Source organism: Heteronotia binoei, chromosome 13 (genome assembly GCF_032191835.1).
Source record: "Heteronotia binoei isolate CCM8104 ecotype False Entrance Well chromosome 13, APGP_CSIRO_Hbin_v1, whole genome shotgun sequence".
Taxonomy (NCBI): domain Eukaryota; kingdom Metazoa; phylum Chordata; class Lepidosauria; order Squamata; family Gekkonidae; genus Heteronotia; species Heteronotia binoei.
This window is the reverse complement of record NC_083235.1, coordinates 59,164,725-59,186,867: the sequence shown is the minus strand read 5'-3', so window position 1 is coordinate 59,186,867 and position 22,143 is coordinate 59,164,725. Positions and strand designations below refer to the sequence as shown.

Sequence of the window (22,143 nt, the reverse complement as noted above, 5' to 3'; positions counted from 1 at the left end):
TTTTCTTTCTCTTTTTATAGTTGAGCTTGATAAATATGTTTTCTTGATTAATTTCTATTATTTTTTAGTTGTCATTTGTCTGGACATATATATGCAGTATTTTTTTCTAGGACTTCTCTTAGAGGATCAGTTACCCAATATTGGGTTGGCAGAATGTGCAGGTGAGAAGCCACATGGCACATTGATGGAGCATCAAGGGCAGCAAAATGCTGTTCTCTTTAGCCTGCTGCATGCCATATTCAGATAATTAAAGGGAATGTTTGTATCATGAGAGATATTTTCCTCCTTCTGCCATTTTATTTCCGTTAACTGATTAAAAATATTTATACTTCATATTCATAACCAGAGTTCCTGAGCTTCCTATGAACATCTTGCATTACATTTTGGGATAAGAGCTTACCTATAGGGAGGTAGAGAAAATGTAGAGAAAAATCTGTTACTGAAGCCTCTGAGGACAGAGTTGAAACAGTAGCTATTGTCCAGATATAAAAATATTCTCCTCCCTGGTTTCCTACAGCAAATAAAAATGGTCTCTAGGTGGCAATGCAAAGATGCTCTACAAAAGTTGGGATCTTCCTTTCTCCATTAGACCACAAATTATTAACACAGATAGATACTAGAGGTGTGCATTTGGAATATACTGACATGAATAAATACCCGAAAAATACCTTGTTGATATTTTGGGGGTGTTTATTCAGCCGAATACAGATCAGAGATACAGATCAGATAGCCTTGCTGGGCACAGCTTGAAGACATTTAAAGAAATCACAGTCTCTTTAAATGCCTTCTGAGTTTACACTGGCGAGATACTTCTGTGTTGACTCCTGTGCCAGAAATTTCCATGTCCACCTCTGATTCTCCATTTTTAAACGTGGCTTGTCCCACGCTAAAGTGCTCTGTTTCTGCTGGTCTCTTAATTTATATTTTGAGGGAGTATCCCTATCTTTGTAGTATTCTTCTCAATCAACACATGGTGGTGCTTGCTGTCTGATTTTTGCGCTTCCCAAATTCCTTTCCAACATAATTTGATTTTGACCATTTATTCCTGTTATGGAGAAGCTGTGGACCACTTAGTGCAAAGAGGACAGGAAAAGAGTGTTTCTGGGGGGGGGGGGGGGGTGCAATCTGTTGGTTGCGTGCTGGTGCAAGCAGAAATTATTTTCTCTCCTTCCAGCTTGTTGAGAGAGAGGAGAGGTTGGTGATTTAAACCGAGCTGCAAAAATAGAATGTAGTTTGTGGGAGGGGGAATCCACAGTGAGCAACAGAGTGTATTTCACAACTTGGTGGAAAGGGTATTTTTAAAAGCTGTTTTTCCCCAAAGATTGATGAAGGTGGGGAAATGCTGGACATAAGAACATAAGAGAAGCCATGTTGGATCAGGCCAGTGGCCCATCCAGTCCAACACTCTGTATCACACAGTGGCCAAAAATTTATATATATATACACACACTGCGGCTAATAGCCACTGATGGACCTCTGCTCCATATTTTTATCTAACCCCCTATTGAAGCTGGCTATCCTTGTAGCTGCCACCACCTCCTGTGGCAGTGAATTCCACATGTTAATCACCCTTTGGTGAAGAAGTACCTCTTTTTATCCGTTCTAACCCGACTGCTCAGCAATTTCATTGAATGCCCACGAGTTCTTGTATTGTGAGAAAGGGAGAAAAGTACTTCTTTCTCTACCTTCTCCATCCCATGCATAATCTTGTAAACCTCTATCATGTCACCCCGCAGTCGACGTTTCTCCAAGCTAAAGAGCCCCAAGCGTTTTAACCTGGAAGAGAGGTCCAGGCTGATACTCTGGTTCTCCCCCTCCCTCCCCTTTCTCCCACCTTGCAAGAGGCAGGAACATCAAAGGGCAGCTTATGGCGAGAGTCAAATGGTGAACCTTTCTGCCTATCCCCATCCCCCCCCTCCAAGTGGGAAACAGTCAACAGAGCAGAGATCTCTCGAAAGATCCTTAAAAACATAAGAGAATCCATGTTGGATCAGGCCAGTGGCCCATCCAGTCCAACACTGTGTCACACAGTGGCCAAAAAGCCCCAGGTGCCATCAGGAAGTCCATCAGTGGGGCCAGGACACTAGAAGCCATCCCACTGCCCCCCCCCCTCCAGTCACCAAGAATACAGAGCATCACTGCCCCAGACAGAGCTCCATCAATACACTGTGGCTAATAGCCATTGATGGACCTCTGCTCCATATGTTTATCCAATCCCCTCTTGAAGCTGTCTGTGCTTGTAGCCACCACCACCTTCTGTGGCAGTGAATTCTATGTGTTATTCACCATTTGGGTGAAGAAGTACTTCCTTTTATCCATTGTAACCTGACTGCTCAACAATTTCATTGAATGTACGCAAGTTCTCGTATTGTGAGAAAGGGAGAAAAGTACTTCTTCCTCTATCTTCTCTATCCCATGCATAATCTTGTAAACCTCTATCATGTCACCCCTCAGTCAACGTTTCTCCAAGCTAAAAAGCCCCAAATGTTTTAACCTTTTTTCATAGGGAAAGCGTTCCAACCTTTTAATCATTCTAGTTGCTCTTTCCTGCACTTTTTCCAATGCTATAATATCTTTTTTGAGGTACGGTGACCAGAATTGTACACAGTACTCCAAATGAGGCCGCACCATCAATTTATATAGGGGCATTATGATACTGGCTGATTTGTTTTCAATTCCCTTCCTAATAATTCCCAGCATAGCATTGGCCTTTTTTAATGCAATTGCACACTGTCTCCACATTTTCAGTGAATTATCTACCATGACACCAAGATCTCTCTCTTGGTCAGTCTCTGCCAGTTCACACCCCAACTTGTATTTACAGTTAGGATTTTTAGCCCAATGTACATTACTTTGCACTTGGCCACATTGAATCCTTTCTAAAGGTGAGACTGTCTGCTTCCTAATTGAACTTTCCTCCACCAAATTTGCCAAGTGAATGAATGAGGGAGAAATGAGCTGCCTCTCTGAGCTTGGCCCAAGAACACATCTTGCTAAGCTGCTATGCACAGTACAAGAAAAATACTTTTTTCTGCAGTAACAGTGCAAACTGTAGGAAGCAACATTTAGCATAGTGAAATGAAACCTTCGCAAAGAATGGGAAGGAGGTGATCTGTAGGTTAGTTTGCTGTTATTGTTTTGCAAAGAAGATACATTTGTGTGTTCACTTCATAAGCCAAAATAAGTAGGGGTTTTTTAAAATGTGTTTCTGTTTTCCACCACACGTGCAATATACAAGCAAAAGCTGATTGCAGTGGGCTTTCTTAGGCAATCCCAAACAGCCTCAGCCTCTTCCTCTCTCTGCATTCTTGTGAAAGGTCATGGGGGGAGGGGAGAGGAGGGCCGGTCCTGAATAAAAAAGGAAGCTTGGCCAGGAGGTGGGGAAGAGGCCTTCTGACTTGCCCCTGGAATGCAGAAGCAGTGCCCACTTCTCTCTTGCAGCTGAATTAGCCCTAGGGAGTAGAATGGCAAGGGGAGGGGGAGAGATGATGCTCACCAAAACACTCTTGTGTGATTCCAGTCCCTCACTGCCAGTTACCTTTCCTGGCTCATCCACTGGAGAATGTAAGAGCCCTGAAGGATCTTGCCAAAGTCAACCTAGCCAAGCATCCTGTCTCCAACAGAGGTCAGCATGCTGAGTGCTTACATTTTGGGCACTAAGGATGCCACCCTCTCCCTCATGTTTCCCCTCCCCAGCATCAGGTGTCTGCCTCTGAAACTGCTTACTGCACACTGGCCAGGTATGTTTGGGTCACACCCCACAGAAACTGCAGCATTTGAACCAATACATCTGCCTTTACACCAAATGAGCCAGACGATCTAAGAAACCAAGGCTTGACCATCTCTAGGTGATGGCTGGAGATCTCCCCTGGTGATAGAGATCACCTTAAGGTAAAGGTAGTCCCCTGTGCAAGCACCATTCGTTTTCGACTCTGGGGTGACATTGCTTTCACAACGTTTTCACAGCAGACTTTTTATAGGGTGGTTTGCCGTTGCCCTCCCCAGTCATCTACACTTTCCCCCCAGCAAGCTGGGTACTCATTTTACCGACCTCGGAAGGATGGAAGGCTGAGTCAACCTGAACCACTGGGATTGAACTCAGGTCGTGAGCAGAGGGCTCCGACTGCAGTACTGCAGCTTTACCACTCTGTGCCATGGGGCCCTTAGAGATCACCTTACCTAGAGAAAATGGTCATTGTGGAAGGTGGACCCCCCGCAAGGTTTTTGTTCCTGGCTTCAGCCCCTGGTTTTGTAGCATCTTTTTAAAAGCCTTTTCCCCCACCCTTGAGTCAGTCAAAAATGAATTGCCACACCTTGTCATTAATATTATTTTTGTGTTTTCTAATTTTATTGCATTTTAATGAGCTTTAAATGAGTATCATAATGTATACTACCCTTAGACCAGTCCAATGAGAGGGTGCTGGGAAAATTTTTCTCCAGTTCTCCCCTCTTCCCCCCCCCCTCTTTCCTTCTTGCATAACTTGCAGACCTTGTTGGCTTCAGATTTCTGTATAAAAGAATCAAACAGGTTGACCTCATAGATCAGAATGCAAACATTGACAATACAGGTTAGTTCCCTTGGAGAAAATTATTTCTCTGGATGATGTGTCCTGGTAGCCCTCCTGGCAGGCATTCTGGGAAAGCTCCAGGAGTTATCTGGAGATTCCCAATACCAAATACCTTAGTTCCTCTGCATTTGTGATTTGCCCAGTGATTTGCATAACTTTGGCTTGCAACTGAAGTAGTTTCCTACTTTTCCAGAGAGAAGAAACAAAGAATGACACTTTTGAAACTCAAAGGGGAGGGAGGCATTCAGTCGCAGCTCTGGCGAGTGTAGAGGGCTGCCTTGCCAGGGTTAATTGTATTTTTTTGGGGGGGGGGTTAAAAAGGACACTTTCCCTACGGTATTTCCCCAGTGGGAGGAGAGAACTGTTTAGGGTTGGGGGGAGGGCAGCAAAGGGGCAGTGTGTGATTTTGGGGAGAAGAGATGCTCACATCTGTGGGGGTTGAACTAAACACCATTCACACAAGCAAACCACAAAGGTGTACGGTCAGTTAAATGTCCACCCAACCAGAATCACAGTGTTCCAAGAACACTCAGCATCACACTTACTGTCAAATTGAAATGCTGTGAACGAAGCAAGCTCTTGATTATTGGCCAGCAGCGTTAGTTGTTATAGTGAGTGCTTGTAGGCTATCGGACGGAGAACAAAGAAGTGCTTGTGGGTTATCGGAGGTGGGCTATCGGATTGAGAACAATTAATGGGGGGAGGAAGGGGGGAGATTTATAGGGACTCAAGACACCGGAAATTCACCTGTCCATGTGCCAACAAGTGGAGATCTTCAGAAATGCAGGATGGCCAACTGGAGGAAAAGGGGCAACCCCCCCCCCCCCTTGCAGTTTCATATTCAATTTATCTGGGATCGAGGTGAAGAGGGGCAACTAACTCCTAGAGCATCAGGATTGAGATACTCCAGGGCAAAGGGGGTTCAACACAGGATTCGGCACAGTTTATTATAAAAGCAAATATTGCTCCGGGATAAAATCAAGGTCAAGTCCAAATTCAGTGTAAAATCAAATTTCAGGAACAGGACTAAAACCTGATTATCCAGCCAGTGTAAAAAGGGCCATAGATCAGGGGTGTCAAACATGTGGCCTGAGGGCCAGATCAGGTCCCTGGAAGGTTCTTATCAGGCCCATGAGCAACTCACTGTCATCTGCTTCCTTCTCTCTCTCTTGCTTCCTTCTGTTTAACAGCTTGCTTTGCCAGGTTGCTCAACTGCACAAGAGCTACAGAGCAAAGCTGCTTTCCCCTTCATTGGCTGACCAGCACATGAAGCAACTTATGTACAAAACTTGCAATTCCCAGCCATGCCCAGCCATTTCATGTTTTCCTCTGGGTCACAGGCTCAAAGCATTGACCATTAGATTTCTGTAATGAATGTCAATAAATCATAAGCAGGTTTGCAACTTATAGATTTATTGCTACAGCACAGACTTCGTCTCCAGATTTTGATGCAATAATTCAGAGCAAGAGGTGGTGTCAGTTATCAGGGACTGTTAAATAAACAAAATACTGCAAGAGTATTAATCTTTTAAGCATCTTTAGAAGTTTTTTTTTAAAAAAACCTTTGTGTTTTTCTGTGTCCTTTAATAAGTTTATATCTTCGCTACCTGGCATTAGAGTTTATGACACAAATGGGCTGGCCCGACAAGGTCTCATTTATGTCAGATCCAGCCCTCATAACAAATAAGTTTGACACCCCTGCTATAAATACTAGAGGTGTGTGTTAGGTATATACTGAGCCAAAAAAATACCTTATGGGTATTTTGGGGAGGGTGTATTCAGCCAAATACAGATCAGAGATACAAATGAGATAGTCCTGCTGGGTGCAGCTTGAAGACATTTAAAGAAACCATAGTCCCTTTAAGTGCCTTTTGAGTTCACTCATAGCAACAACTCCCCGAGTTAACTCAGAAGAGGTTTAAACTTTAAATGCTTGCTCAATTCAGTTGCAGAGTCACACCACTGCCATGGTATGACTCAGCAAGTCAACTGAGTAAGCATTTAACATTTAAATCCCTTCTCTATTATACCCTGTGGGGACGGTTTTCATAGTTCTCATATAATGGAGCCAAATAAAGTCAGCAATCCCAATTATTTCCTGAATACTGGGAAATAACCAATTTTTTTTTTTGCACACCCCAATAGATACATGTTGATTAGTGGTCTGTTAAAAAAAATCAGTGTCTAGTAACTCACATGGAGTCTTGCATAAAAAAAAAAACTGGTAAAAGCTGAGATCCAAATAGGGATACCATAGAGGATTTGGGCAAGCGTTTTGGCTTTGAACACTTTAATAGCTGCTGGAACTAATTGGCTGCCCCTTGCAAAGAAAAACTTTAATTTGAGCAGCTGAACATTTAGCCAAGTTGACGGTGTTGTTACGATGTGAAACCCAGCTTAACTTGTGGTTAAAAGTGATCCCCAAGTATTTAAAAAATTTTGTTTGCTCGATTGTTGAATTGCCAATAAACCATCTCTGTGGGCGCCAGCAGTTTGAAAAGACAACTACTTTAGATTTGGTGTAATTGATAGTAAGTGAATTACAATTACAGTAGTCATAAAAGGCATTCAAATACCTTTGCAGTGTTTAAATTCTGGCTCAAAATTCATTTTAGAACAGATCCCAACAGCCTTCTTGATTGTATGAAAAGAGACCCATATATTTCATCCTGGACAGCAGTGCTTCTGTCTAAACTCAATCAATTGGGGTTAGAGGTAGATGATTTTTCTACCGCTGATGAGTCATATATCTTCAGATGTATTAAACTGAGACTATGGGAATCGGAGGATACGAAATTACAGCCAACTGACCCTTATATTTGCTTTCCAGCTTCCTTAGGTCTTTATGCTTTTTGTGGCAGAATGCCCAATTATCTATCAGACCTAACCACTCCAAGTCATCGCAGGGCATTTATGTTGGCTAGACTAAACGTGTTTCCCTCCAAAGTTTTACAAGGGAGATATCAGCGAGTCCCTTTAGCCGACAGACTTTGCTCCTGTGGAGCAAATACCCCTGACTCAATCCAGCATATATTGCTTGATTGTTCTTTATACCATAACCTCCGTAAAGATTTATTTAGCAAGCTTTTTTTCTCTCCAGATTTGTCTATTCTGCCACCCTGTTATTATTTATTGAGTGATACTGAGGGGGTGGTTAGTGAGGCTGTGGCAAAATTTCTGGCTGACATCCTTAAATTTAATTCTGACCATGTTTGAATGCATCTGTAAGCTTGGTTTTATCTTGATTTTATCTCCAATGTTTAAATTTTTATATTCTGTGTATTTTTATCTGAATCTATTATGCCATTAAAGGTTTGGTATGGTAAAAAAAAAACCTTTACTATTATCCTTTGCATTAATCTCACTAATCTCCAGTGCTGCTGGCCAGCAATAGAAATTCTACTGCCGGTGATATTTCCCTTCTGACCAGTCTTCATGAGTTTCTTTTTCTTCCAGGATTATAATGGTCCCAGGTCTGCACAGTCTGTTCACTTTCTCTTGGCTGTTTTCAGAGAGTTCACATCTCAGTATGGCTGTAGAGATTCGAACCTTCACCCTACCCAGAAGGTAAGATAGCTTGTTCTGCTGCCAGACAGTTGTCTAGTGTACAAGAAGCAAGACAATAGAAGTGAAACTGGGAGAGGACTCTCAGCAAAGATTGATTGTAATTTTCCTACACAGAAGGAAATATTTTCACTTGACAGCTTTTATTTTGAAATCCATCGAAAGGCCCTGTTTCATTTATTATTAAATATTAATTGACCCCCTTCTGCATTTCTAATATTTGGGCATACAGAGAATGAAATTAATCTGGCTAAAAATAATATCTTGCTTTGCATAACATAATGTTTCTTCTTATTTCAGCAATGTCTCGCTCTTAAAGAGATGATGCAGAGTTCCAAAGTACTTCCTTCTCTAGAACTTGAGACATTTGCAGAATCCCTTGTGGATAACAGTATCCCATCACTGACAGTGAATCCGCTGGATTTTAGCCACAATAGAATAGTAATTGAACTAGTTGTTCATACTGGAGCAATTTTGCTGTGTGGCCAAAATCGAGTCCTTGAGCCTCTAAGAAATCTGGCATTTTATCCCCACACAATGCAGGTAAGGGAAAATATGCCCATCCCTCAGTTCCTTAAATCATTTCTGTGTTAATTGTATTAATTGTCTTGCACTTTGAAGTAACTGGAGGTACATCTTAGTCCTTAGTATTTGCTTCAGTTTGGTTTCTTGAGAAAAATGGGTCAACTGTATCTGGGGATTATCAAAGCAAATGAGTCTCCTATAAGAAAAATGTAACTGTATGATACTTCAGTATTGCTTTGATGAGGAATATTTCTTTCTCTACAGCATGCTTTTCTGCCAACAATGCCAGAAGACTTGCTGGCTCAGGCTGTGAGGTGGGAAGCAACAGCAGGGCTTTACTGGTATAGTAAGTATTCAGCCTAATCTCCTGAGCTAGGTAGGCATAATGGAATCAAATAGGAAAATACTTGCATATGAATGAAGATTCCCTCACAGGATCCAATCCAAGCATTTAACAGAACCAAGACTTTTCAGATGCAGAACTCAGTTTATATGCATTTCTTAGGAATATCACAGCATATCCTATTTATCCAAATTGGTGGTTTTTTAAATGCCATTTGATCCTGCCTTTCCTGTGAGAAGCTCAGGCCAGCGTGGTTCTCCCCTACTCATTTTATCCTCACAGCAACCTTGTGAGATATGTTAGACTGAGAGAGTGACTATCGTGAGGTTACCCAGAGAGTTTCATAAGAAGCAGGGATTTGAACCGGCATCTTACTGTCTAATCCAGCATTTTAACCACCATTCCACTCTGGTGCTGCAGTGTGAGAGAACCTCTTTAACAGCTGATACAGTGACTAACCAAATGGCAGTCAGTGTCAAATTCCTACTCAGATGCATGGCTAAATAGGGATTTAAATCTAACTCTTTCTGACTTAAATTCAATAGTCCAGGGTTGATCATATATATCCCTATTTTACCACTCCACTAAGCAAAGTTTGACGCTTTCCTCCACCCTAAGGACCCTTCTGCCAGTATGTCTCTTCTGCTGGAGGAAGACCCACTTAAATAGAAGTAAGACATCTTTAGAGGGTGGTTGGATTCATTCACCCCTCTGTCTGCTATGTGACAATGGATATTGGGGGAAGGATGAGGGTTCTATTTTTGAGTATAGTTTAGATATGTTATCTGACCTGCTTGCAGTGCTATTATACTAATTTATTGTTCTTTTTAACCAGCTTGTCCAAATGGTCACCCCTGCACTATTGGAGAGGTAAGAGCCTGCACTGATGGTGTCTTTAGTACATTTCTTTTGAAATGGTCTCATTCCTGTTTTGCATACACCTTCACTACCCCTCTATGCTACATCTTATGCAAGACTGCATTGCAGACAAGCATTGCCTTGGTTCTCTGCAACTGCATAATGACTTGAAAAGCATGAGGAGATATCCTGTGCCATTTGGTTTTCAGGCTGAGCAGAAACAAGTTGGAATATTTCTTTTATGTTTGGTTGTAATTTTGACATTCTGTTCTCCTTTCAGTGTGGTCACCCCATGCAACTTGGAAACTGTGTTGACTGTGGTGCTCAGATAGGAGGCACCAACTACAGGGCAGTTCCAAACTTCCTTCATGTTCAGTATGTCTTTTTTTAACATTAAACTCTTGAAATGCTGAACAGTACTATATCTCTCTTCTGGAGATCTCAAGCATTTGCAAGATGAAATGCAGGCAGATGTAACAATGTATTTGCTCTTGGCTACAGTGTTTCTAGGTTGTAACGGGAAGACGCTAATCACTTGCTTCTGTATTGGTCACCTGCTTATCTGTATTCGTTCTTCTGGGATAGGCTGTGCTTTCACATTCTATGTGCTGGGGCCTCTTTGGTCAAAGCAAATAAGAATTTTAGTTTCTTTGCAATACATAAACCCTGTTTGTGAGATTTTTTTCCTTTTGAAACCTTAGATTAACTATTCTGTGTCTTTTGATGGTCAGACTTCTGCCTAACAATGCCTAGGATTTTAAAATTAGAAAAAAAAAACCGCTGATTTTGTATCTATTATGCACATTCACTATTCATTTTTATCCAGAGTTGGAGCAGACAGAACACAAACTGGCCATGTGCTTGGAAATCCTGGCAACCGAGAAGCTGTGGTAGCATCTGAGAGGGAGATGTCTCCAGCTGCCTTGATTCTGATTCGCTTGCTCACTCACTTGGCATTGCTTCTGGGTGCCACAAAAGATCCCAAGGTATATTAGGGGAAACTTCTTATTCTACATGCATTACAATGAGGGGAATACTTCTTCCAGTATTGCTGCTAACAAGTCAGTGTAGCTGGTCCATCTCATTTATATTCTTTCTGTGAGTGATGATTAGCATTTAAAAATGGCCCCTGCCCTGCATAGTGTGTCGACTGAGAGCAAGGAGCAGAGTGGCTCCTATAGTATTCTTTCCAACAAACTGCTGCTCTGCTGGACACACTGTTTCAGGACTGCTTTAAAGCAACTAGGCAATTAAGTAAAGTCCATTGGAAACCATCCTGCGCTTCTCCTGGAGGAATCAAGCAGCTTGCTCTTTCCCAGGTCTCCAAGCAAGGCTTGGCTCCCCTGCACCTTGCATGCCCAGGGAAGAGTGAGCTGCAAGATGTTTATAGGGGAGGGAGGGAAGGCCTTCGTTTTATACAAATTGCCTTTGGCAGTATGACAAGAGGGTTCTCATGTAGTTCTCCTGGAGTCATTCTTTGTGCACGATGCATGATTGAGACCCAAACACGTAAATCCATTTTTTTTAAAAAATGTTGTACTTGCAAAAATATTTCTGATAAGTTTCTAATAACTTTACAAATAAAGGGCGATTGAAGTCCAGAACTGAGGGAGAAGCAAGACTGCAAACACGTTTTCATGAATTGTTGAGACTTCCTAGAAATTGGATCTTTGTCTTCAGTATTATCAGATTACAGTGAATGCTGGTGAGGACAATCATTAGTACAGTTCCAGCTTCCCTAAGATTTTCACTCATTCTTAAGTGTGGGTAGATGAAGGATAGGTTCATGGACTCGTCTAAAAACCTATTGTCTGATTTTAAGCTTTATGACAGAATGGTGTTTGGTCACTCTGAATCTTCTTGTTCAAGTCCCTACTGCAGATCATAAAGCCGCAGGTTCAAGATCCAGTGGGTTTTCTCCTGCAGCATATTCACAAGGATTTGGAGCAATTGATGAATACTCTTGGGAAGAGCACCGATGAAACCGCAAATGTTGCCCATCTCATTTTGTGTAGCTTTTTCAAGGAAGCCCGTCAGCACCCAGACCAGTGTAAGTCGACCAGTTGTGAAGGATTTAGGTGCACAAAAAACAAGTCGGCATTTTTCAGATTTGGGTATACCCCAATATTGGTATGATATTAGGATTTGGGAAATAATCAATATTGTCAAATGTATTCAGCTCCATACCTTCCCTCCTCAAGTGGCATGCCTCAATAAGTGGCTGAGACCTGAGGACTCAGAGAGGGCATCCTTTGCTTTCTGTTGTTACTCCACAAGGCACTAATTTTGCAAGGTGAGAGGTGCTGTGGCCGTTTGGCCAACAGTTCTGTGAGAGGGGGAGGCTAATTTCCCTACACTGCAGTTGTACCAGAAAGCACACCCAGCAGTTGTGCCAGAAAACACACCTATATGTCTCTTGCAGGCAGAGGAAGTGGTGCCCTGGCAAAGTATTCTGCTGACAGCCTGGTATCCCTGGCCTCCCCCACTCCTGGCACTGTAGGCAGCCTTCATAGGAAGTATTTTTGGGGAGTATGCTTCATTGCATCATGTGGGGCATACTGCTGAGTAGACCAGCCTTAGGCTACCCTTATATGCACAGATCGCTACCCCAGCTGAGAGAGTCTGCAGTGTTGGGGCAACACCAGGTTTGGTGCAAGGGGGCAGAGAGAGGCAATTGCAGACTCCTGGCTGGAGGCTGCTGGCTCTCCACTCCCTGCTCACCTGTCAGAGATCCTAGGTCACCCCTTGTGTCTCCAGAAAGGAGAATACCTGTAAGGATTCTGAACTGAGATGTTAGTATTTGCTTTCTTGCTTGGTTGTTTGTGCTAAGTACCCTTTTTGTACATTCTTAGCACCAAGGCATAATGCTGCATGCTCTGAGTGTACACAGCAGACGCCTTGTAAAGAAGGTTGCCACTTTAGGGTCTCACTCAGGTAGTGTTCTTCGTCCTGGCTGTGAGCTGTTTACTGACGAAGGAGGGACTCCCCATTCAATAAACAAACAGGTTTCCTTTATTTAATAGTTCCAAGGACCAAACGGGGGAGAGATGAGAAGCCAAAATAACAGCCATTAGTTAGTATAGATAAAGCCCAAAACCACACAGCAGTTACCACAGCAACAGTCCAAGCCTTCAAATGAATTCCTCATACAGGCTTCTGAGGAGACCATTTCCCATTAAGAGTAATAAAGTTGGGACGAATTCTAAGAGTCTCACAGCTGCCGGCTGCTGCAAAAATCATCCTCTCAACTCTGCTTTCTCTGGCTCCGACTAACTTGCTACCTCAAGCCTGCCTATTAAGCCATCTAAGCCTTAATTTGCTACAGCTGTTTTCCCCCATACTGCTACTCAGCAAAGTCCTACCCAAGATCCAAACAGAGGGCACCAAGTATATCCTTACCACTCATTTTTGACCAACACAGGCAAAAGTAAAGATTCAAGCTAACTTGACCCATTGCATGGCCAAAAGGAAAAGGAGGAAATCATAGAAGACTTGCATGTTGCTGTTACAACCCAGAAATCATACACAATAACATTCTTTATCCTTTACAGGCCTGAGAGAATCCTGGCTGAGGTCTATGTAGTGCTGGGGAGGGGAGCTGTGATTGGGCATGGAAGGGGTGCTGGCTTCTGGGAAAGGGTGTGATTGGCTGCAGGCTGTAGTTGGCATCCTAAGCTACATGGGGGTGGGAAAGGTGCTTGGACTTTCTCTTTTCATAGGTACCTATGGGCTATGCCATTATTTTTGCTGGGAAACCTGTTGATGGGGAGTATTCCCAGGGTTGCAGAGGCCGGAGGAGCAAAAAAAAAAAAACCCTCCAGGCATGCCCCTTTCTATGCTAGTGGTAGATATACCTGCAGGCAGCCATAGCAGGTGAGTTCATGATGCACCCATAATAATGCACAGTTGGATCGCTGAACACATCTTGGCCAGTTGGATCGCTGAACACATCTTGGCCCACTTCTCAGGATTGCTCTGAGTGTCATGGAATTGCTAAGTGCTGAGTGTGTCTTCTGACAGCAGCGGCTGCTTCCACCATTGGCTCTTCTGAAATTACTGTATGCTTGGGAGATGGGTGGGAATTAGCAAGCCTGTTCATTCTGATAAATATTCTTTTGCAGGGCCAGCACACTTTGATGGTCAGCTTTCTAAGAAAGAACACAGAAACAATTGGGAAAGAGTTGCAAAGTCCATTATCGTTCCTGAGCTAGAGGTAAAAAGATGCATGTGCCTCCTAAATAGTGTTTTGAGTAGCTCATGACTCAATATGCTTTGTAAGCTAAGTTAACATTCACGAAGTGCTGCTTGCCCTGATTAAAGTTAAAATATTATGTGGTTCTGCCAGGCAATGTGCATTCTTGTGTATTCTTTCTTATGCATTCTTAAGTGACCGTGAAGACTATAGTAGGACTTGCTTCTGAAACAAATGTGCATAGGGGTTGGACTGTGAATGGTGTTTATGCATGACCTTTTGAGAGTGTTAAAGGCACTCACAAAAGGCACACAGGAGGGTACTCCTGTCAACTCTTTTGGATAGGCTATCCCAGGTTTTTGATAGGTTGGAGGGCCATCACTTCCAACAGTTGGGTGTTGCCCATTGTACAATCTGGGAACAGAGTAGAGTTTTGGAAAAAGCCCCCTTCCCCGACAGTCTTCTGCTTGGGAACCAATAATACCATGCCCGAACTTGGCCCCAAGCTGGCTGCCTCTTAGGTTAAAGGGACAGCACAGAGGTTGCCCAATGACTTCTGGTTTTTGTTTCAAATTCTTCCTGGTCTCTAAAAAGGACAGTGACTGTAGACTTACCTTAGACCTTAGGGTTTTAAACTTTTCCTCCAGGTTAAAAAGTTGTGAATGTTATTGTTCCTCTCAGTTTTGCAGTTCCTAACATTACATTGTTGACTGATTGTTCTGGATTTACAAGATGCTTACTTTCACATAGCAATCCACTCTGATTATTACAAATACTTACACTTCAGACGCAGTGAGGTCTTTTATCAGTATATGATGTTACCCTTTGGGTTGTCCACAGCACTGAGTTGTTTACAAAGTGTTTGGCAGAGATGGCTGCTTACGTTAGTTCCAAGGGATGTTCCATGTACCTCAGTTGCTTGGTTGATCATATGACCCTTTACAGACTCATGTAAAGTTCGTTTTGAAAATGTTTGGGGTTGGTTGAAAATGGTTTGGGGTTGGTGGTTAACTACAAGAAATCAGTGCTAGTTCCTGCTAAACTGGCCACCTTCACCAGTGCCCTCTTTGACTCTGACAGGACATGCGCATTCCTCCCCTTGGACAGAGCCACACAAATCAAGGCTCTGAGTCACCAATTAGCAAAAAACAGATTCCACACCAGTTTGGTGTAGTGGTTAAGTGTGCGGACTCTTATCTGGGAGAACCGGGTTTGATTCCCCACTCCTCCACTTGCACCTGCTGAGATGGCCTTGGGTCAGCCATAGCTCTGGCAGAGGTTGTCCTTGAAAGGGCAGCTGCTGTGAGAGCCCTCTCCAGCCCCACCCACCTCACAGGGTGTCTGTTGTGGGGGAGGAAGGGAAAGGAGATTGTGAGCCGCTCTGAGACTCTTCGGAGTGGAGGGCGGGATATAAATCCAATATCTTCTTCTTCTTCTTCTGGTTCTCCAAAGACTACCTGGTCTGATGGCTTCTGCCACTGTACCTCCAGCCTGGTTAAAGAAGCTGCCATTACAAAACTGGTTCCTCAGGAAATTTTCCCCATTTGCACATTTACAGAATACTAAATTCTCTTTCCCTAGGCATATATCATCCAGCAGCTCTCTTGGTGGTCAGATGAGACCAGCCTTCTGGCAGGCGCCCCCTTCGACCTTATTTCCCCACAGAGTATGGCCACCACTGATGCCTGCCTAAAGAGATGGGTGCTCACTGCTATCCCTACTCCACCCAAGACACTTGGTTAGCCAGGAAAAGGAAATTACACATTAATTTTTAGAGTTAAGAGCAGTACGGTATGCCCTTACCTCTTTCTCAGCTCTCACAAAAAGAAAATTGGTTCAAGTTCAAATGGACAATACAACAGTGGTGGTGTATGTAAACAGGCCGTGGGACAGGGCATTGTTGGCTCCCTGCAGGGAAGCAACAGCCATTTGGGAGGCAGCGGTGTCTCAAGGAACCATGCTATGGGCCATACACGTGCTGGCACTGTCAATTCAAGGGCAGATATTTTGAGCAGACAGATGTTTTTGCTCAATGGGTATGCCAACAGTGGATCTTTTTGCTACTACTCATAATACAAAGACCCGGAATTTCTGCTCCAGGAATGGCAGTGACCACCATTCCATTAGGAATACTTTCCGTTTCAGTGGATGGGTGGCCGCTTATATCTTTCCCCCCACACTGCTACTCAGCAAAGTCCTATCGAAGACCCAAACAGAGGGCACCAAGTATATCCTTACCACTCATTTTTGGCCAACACAGACATGGTTCCATGTACTGTTGTCAATGTCCAAGGGAGCGTTCATACATCTACCCCTCAGGCCAGACCTTCTACTCAGGGCAGGGGCACCCTGTTCCACCATGAAGTTTGCAGATGTGACTGACAGCACGGCTCTTGAACCAGCACGGTCAGATTTTTCTGAATAGGTTGTCTAACATTCCTTCCTTCCTTCCTTTCTTTCTTTCTTTCTTTCTTTCTTTCTTTCTTTCTTTCTTTCTTTCTTTCTTTCTTTCTTTCTTTCTTTCTTTCTTTCTTTCTTTCTTTCTTTCTTTCTTTCTTTCTTTCTTCCTTCCTTTCTTCCTTTCTTCCTTTCTTCCTTTCTTCTTTTCTTCTTTCTTTCTTTCTTTCTTTCTTTCTTTCTTTCTTTCTTTCTTTCTTTCTTTCTTTCTTTCTTTCTTTCTTTCTTTCTTTCTTTCTTTCTTTCTTTCTTTCTTTCTTCCTTCCTTCCTTCCTTCCTTCCTTCCTTCCTTCCTTCCTTCCTTCCTTCCTTCCTTCCTTCCAAAAATATTTTTATTAAAGTAGGCAAGAGTAAACAGAACATCAACAGTCTTCTCAAAAGATTCCAAAGAGCATGAATATATGCATTGCCATATAAAATAAAATCAGATATAATAACTAAACAGTATAACATTCTTTTCTGAATGCTTCTCCACAAGACGTGTATTCAGCAAAGTTGTCCTGTTTCTCATGAGTGGGCAGTGTTTGGGGAGTTCTTGCAGTTGCCTGTTCTCTCCCCCTTATATTCAAGTATCTCCTTATCTTAAGGGATTCAGGTTTAGCGGCAATGTCTATAAAAGTCCACTTGGCAGCCATATTTGCTTCCCATTCCCGGGTTGATGGTAGAATGGTTTTCTCCATCAAGGCTCTGGAAGGTTTCTTGCCTTGACCTGGATAGTCCAGGCAAGCCCAATCTTGTGAGATCTCAGAAGCTAAGCAGGGCTGACCCTAGCATGCACTTGGAAGGGAGACCTTCACTGACTACCAGGGCTGGGACACAAACCAGGTGATACAAACAACCTTACTGAAAAATGTCCTGGCCCCACTAGGGGTCGCCAGAAGTCACAAAGTTGCAATGATTTCCAGGCATGCAAGCACATGCATATATGCGCGCACACACACAAATACTTGGAAAAATGTAAAGACTCTAGAAGAGTTATTTAACTTGTTCCCTCCTAGATCACATATAGTACCTCAGTGGTTCCTGTCTGTAGCCAATGCTGTCACCCTTTGAACCACTGGCTTCGTGTGACCTACACCTCCTATCCATTAAAGTAGTGTTTCTGGTAGTAATCATGTCTGCCAGGAGAGAAGAGGAGTTAGTGCCTTTAATAAACCAACCCTCCCGTTATCAGTTTTCGTGCTGAAAAGGTAGTGTTATGCCTCAGCTTACAATTTTCTCCCAAGGGTGGTATCCCTACTCCACCAGTGCAGAACATTGTGTTGCCTGTCTTTTTTTCCTTCCCCCACATCAGAGGCAGAAAGCACACTCCCATTTGTTAGATGTTAAAAGAGCTTTATTGTACTACCTAAATAGGACACCAGTATTCTGTAGAACTCCGCAGCTTTTTGCTTGCTATTCTGTCGCCTCCAAGGGGAAGGCTGCTACATCCCAGACCATAGCTAGGTGGATACTAGTTGCTGTGATTAGAGTACTATGAACAGGCCATGTTGCCCTGCCCTCTTCACATGCGAACACACTCGGCACGTTCTCAGGCAACTTTGACTGTTTTTCTTCAATTTATTATTTATTTATTTATTTATTACTTTACATTTATATCCCGCCCTCTCCGCAAGCGGACTCAGGGCGGCTTACAAGCTTACAAGCTATTCCATTCACGGAGTCCCTTGATGCAAGGTAGCCACATGGTCAGCTACTGACGCATTGGTCAAACATTACTTTATAGACATAAATGCTAGAAGACATACCGTATTTTTCGGTCCATAAGGCGCTCCGGACCATAGGACGCACCTTCCTCCTGGGGGGCGACCCGCTGCCTCTGCCTCCGATCTGGCGCTTCCCCCGCGCCTGCCTGCCTGGCTCCATCTTCTTCAGGCAAGCGCTGGGATCGCTCCACGTGGCCCCAGCGCTTCGCAAGCGCCGGCTGCGGAGGGGGCAGCATGCTTCCTCCTTGTCTGTCTGCCTGGCTCCCTCCGCCCTCCGATCCCAGCGCTTGCTTTAAACATCACAGCTGAAGCCAGGCACGCAGGCAAGGAGGAAACACCCGCCCCCTCCACAAACCCAGCGCTTCACAAGCGCCGGCTGTGGAGAGGGCAGCGTGCTTCCTTCTTGTCGGTCTGCCTGGCTCCACCTCTGATGTTTAAAGCAAGCGCTGGGATACTCCCTCCGCCCTCCGATCCCAGCGCTTGCTTTAAGCATCAGAGGTGGAGCCAGGCAGACAGACAAGGAGGAAGCACGCTGCCCCCTCCGCAGCCGGCGCTTGCGAAGCGCTGGGTTTGCGGTGGGGCCACGTGGAGCGATCCCAGCGCTTGCCTGAAGAAGATGGAGCCAGGCAGGCAGGCGCGGGGGAAGCGCCGGATCGGAGTCAGAGGCAGCGGATCCCCCCCCCCCAAGGTACGTACCTTCGGACCATAAGACGCACACACTTTCCCCCCCACTTTTTTGGGGGGGAAAGTGCCTCTTATGGTCCGAAAAATACGGTAAATCTGTGTACTGCATTCATTGTTCCAGTGAGAGTATCATCCCACCTCCATGGTGAGTAGCTTGTTAGTCTCCCAATGTGGGGCTACACAGAAGACAGAAAATGAAATCAGTACTGTGCTTGCCTGTAACTGTTGTTCACTGAGATGTCTTCTGTACAGGCATACATTCCCTCCCTCCTGCCCTGCTGTGAGCTCTCTTATTCTCAAACACCCAAACACCTTACAGTGGCTCAGAAGAAATGAGGGAAAGGGGAATGACCCCCCCCCCCGCCCTTGGAACACAGGACTGTTGAAGGAGGGAAACAGAGTGGCTCCCCCAAAGTTCTTTCTTCCTAAGAAAATGCTGGAAAAGCCCTCCAGTGGCTGGCATGCACAAGTGCAGTCCCAATGTGTGCCTGCACAAAAGACAACTTGATAAACAACAATTACAGCTTAATGGCTGCACTACCTTCTTCCTGAAAATTAATCAGCAGCCATTCACTTGTATGGGAGGAAAGAAATGGGGGACACTGAAGGCACTATGTGTATGCTGGTTGGGTAGCTCTGCCTCCTGCCTTTGGAGATTGCAGCATTTGAAGTGACGACCAGGTTTTGCACAGGACCATGATCCAGAGATCTCCATGGAAAGCCATTAAAACCAGTTATTACCTGCACAGCATCACCCTTCTCTTCTGCATAGGCTCACCTTGGGTTCAGTTTTTTCATATGAAGGTAGACAGGATCCTAGCAACTGGTTTGTTTATATATATTTGATAAGTACTGTTCTTCTAAATGAACGAATATATGTTGAAAAATAAACTTTTTTTTCAGAAGTTCCGTTTGTTGATGATCTATACAGACAACTCATGTTTTAACTATTTTTAACCTAGGCACTCCAGCCTTTGAAAGCTGCAGGAAACAAAGTGATTCTGTTGTTAAAGGCACAATTACAGTTTTGTAGATAACTAGATCATACCTAGATTATCTATATGGACTTTTTTTTTCTTGCAAAAGGTTTACCTTTTTTTTCTGATTTGCCCTCCTTCCCACCCCCCCCCCCACTTCCAACAGCTTTTGGATAAATCACTTCTGGAGTTGAATCAACAAATCAGTGAGGATGAGAGAATTTCTTCCAACCCAGTAGTGAAAATTATATACAATGACCCTGCAACCTTCCTCTCAGGACTGCCAAAGAATAGAACCGTACATTGTTCTAAAATGTGGAATTGCCGGAAAAGAATCTCAGTGGAATACCTTGGGCATGTTGTCCAGCAGAAAGGTGGCAAGGATACTGTGCCCATCTTGTGGAAATTTTTGCAGAAGGTAAGCATTACCATATGATTTCCATGGTCCCATCTTGTGTAAGCTGTTCTTCATAATTAATGAAGTCAGCACACATTTTAGCATTGTCTCTTCTCTCCCCTCCCCTTTTTTTTAAAAAAAAATGAGTGTGATGACTTTGATCTTAAGGGCAGAAACTCTCCTGTCAAGTTCTTGTCAAAAGCTGAGGTACATCAGTAAGTATCAAACCATCTGGGTGCTTTGAAATATTACAATCACAGCACCAGCATAAGGTTGTCTTGTGTGTCCATGAAGTGAAGCCATTCTGAGACCAAAATTTACTATGCATCCCAAAGGTGCTGAGCATTGTCAGAATATGATTAATCTAGCTTTTATTCATGCATACATGGCTGAGAGTAAGGAGAAGAACCTTGAGGACAACTCCTAGTGGCCATGATGGTTAGTGAGTCATTTAAACTTGCAGCTGCTGTGCTGTATTGTAGACTTTGTCAACTATGTTATACATTTCTGCATGACACAAAGTTATCTTTCCTCAAGCTCTGTGATGGAACCGGCCCAATTCTGCCTTCAGATCCAGTCCCGTCAGCTCCCTTTTGAGTTGCCAACTCCTGGAGGGAGCTAATTTTCTTCCTGCCACTTGGGCACGCTGCCATCACCTCAATTTAGGGGTTCCTGACTGAGAGGAACAGGACTCCCGATCCCCCTTGCTAGTTCTGTGGCCTCAAGGACCTCTGCCAACCCTGTACCTGGTTAACACAGAGACCACAGTCCTTCTTTGAGAGACCCCTGGAGGATTGGCACCCTTGCCAACTGTATGCCTTTCCTGGACTCCCCTCTAACAGTAGTGTGGTCTAAGGTGGTTGGGGAACCTTGGTGGTACAGAGGGACCACCTTTTAAAGTAAACAAACCAAACATTTATTTAAAACACAACTATTTACAGGCATTTTTTTAAAAAAAAGGTGAACAGAAGTAATAAATGAAAGTAGGGATAAATGCTCCTTTCCCTAATATACAACTTGCCCTAACCATACCTTCCAAGACTATATTCCAACTCAAACTCCGAGACTGTTGCCAGAATCATTCACTGAATTGAACTGCCAGTTTCCCGCTCAAAATCTCCCCTATCCAAAAACAGTTCTCACCCAGGAACAGGTTAACTTCTCTTGCATAGGCTTGCCAATCCCCAGGTCCCAGCAGGGGTTCTTCCACTTTCCCAGGCTCCTTCCCACCCCCAGTCAGCTGGCCAGCGGGGGGGAAGCCCCGCCCCCAGAGGACCATGTGCCTTTGAAGGCTTCAGTCTCCGATTGAAAGGCTTTCTCTTGGGATGGTGTGTCTGTGTTACTTTGAAGAAGTTGGCAGCAACTTGTGAGTAGAGATGCCAGTCCGTCACTTCAAAGTTGCCAGAAACGGGGGAGGGGGGAGGGAAACGTCTGCTGAGCACTTCATTATTCCCTTTATGGAGATCGATTCTCATAGGGTATAATGGGGAATTAATATGGAGGTTTTGGGGACTCTGAGGGAGCTGTTTTTTGAGGTAGAGGCACCAAATTTTCAGTATAGTATCTAGTGCCTCTCTCAAAAGTATCCCCCAAGTTTCAAAACGATTGGACCAGGGGGTCCAATTCTATGAGCCCCAAAAGAAAGTGCATTGAAAGTGTATTCTTTAGTGTGTGTGTGATCACAGCCTTAGGGCCAAATCATACAGGATGCCAGGAGATGCACAATCCATTTCTCCACACCTTATTTTTTTTAATCTAAAATACTATCCAGGAGGCTGATGGGTGCTACAAGCTGTGGATTTTAGAGAAGGCAATGAGGAAAACTGTATAGTTCTTATGTCATTTTTCTGATCAAAATCCCCCTCTCCTTTC

At 43.9% G+C, this 22,143-nt stretch overlaps 1 protein-coding gene across 1 annotated transcript in view; it reads left to right on the top strand.

Annotated features, from left to right (window-relative positions):
- Positions 1-22,143, top strand: part of LOC132581012 (E3 ubiquitin-protein ligase RNF213-like) — a 187,598-nt gene that overhangs the window by 156,381 nt on the left and 9,074 nt on the right. Inside the window, exons 50-58 of the mRNA XM_060252031.1 lie at positions 8,025-8,135; positions 8,433-8,675; positions 8,922-9,003; positions 9,836-9,870; positions 10,139-10,233; positions 10,685-10,844; positions 11,728-11,908; positions 13,980-14,071; positions 20,041-20,292. Of these exons, the coding sequence (XP_060108014.1) occupies positions 8,025-8,135; positions 8,433-8,675; positions 8,922-9,003; positions 9,836-9,870; positions 10,139-10,233; positions 10,685-10,844; positions 11,728-11,908; positions 13,980-14,071; positions 20,041-20,292 (1,251 nt within the window). The remainder of the gene's footprint in view (positions 1-8,024; positions 8,136-8,432; positions 8,676-8,921; positions 9,004-9,835; positions 9,871-10,138; positions 10,234-10,684; positions 10,845-11,727; positions 11,909-13,979; positions 14,072-20,040; positions 20,293-22,143) is intronic.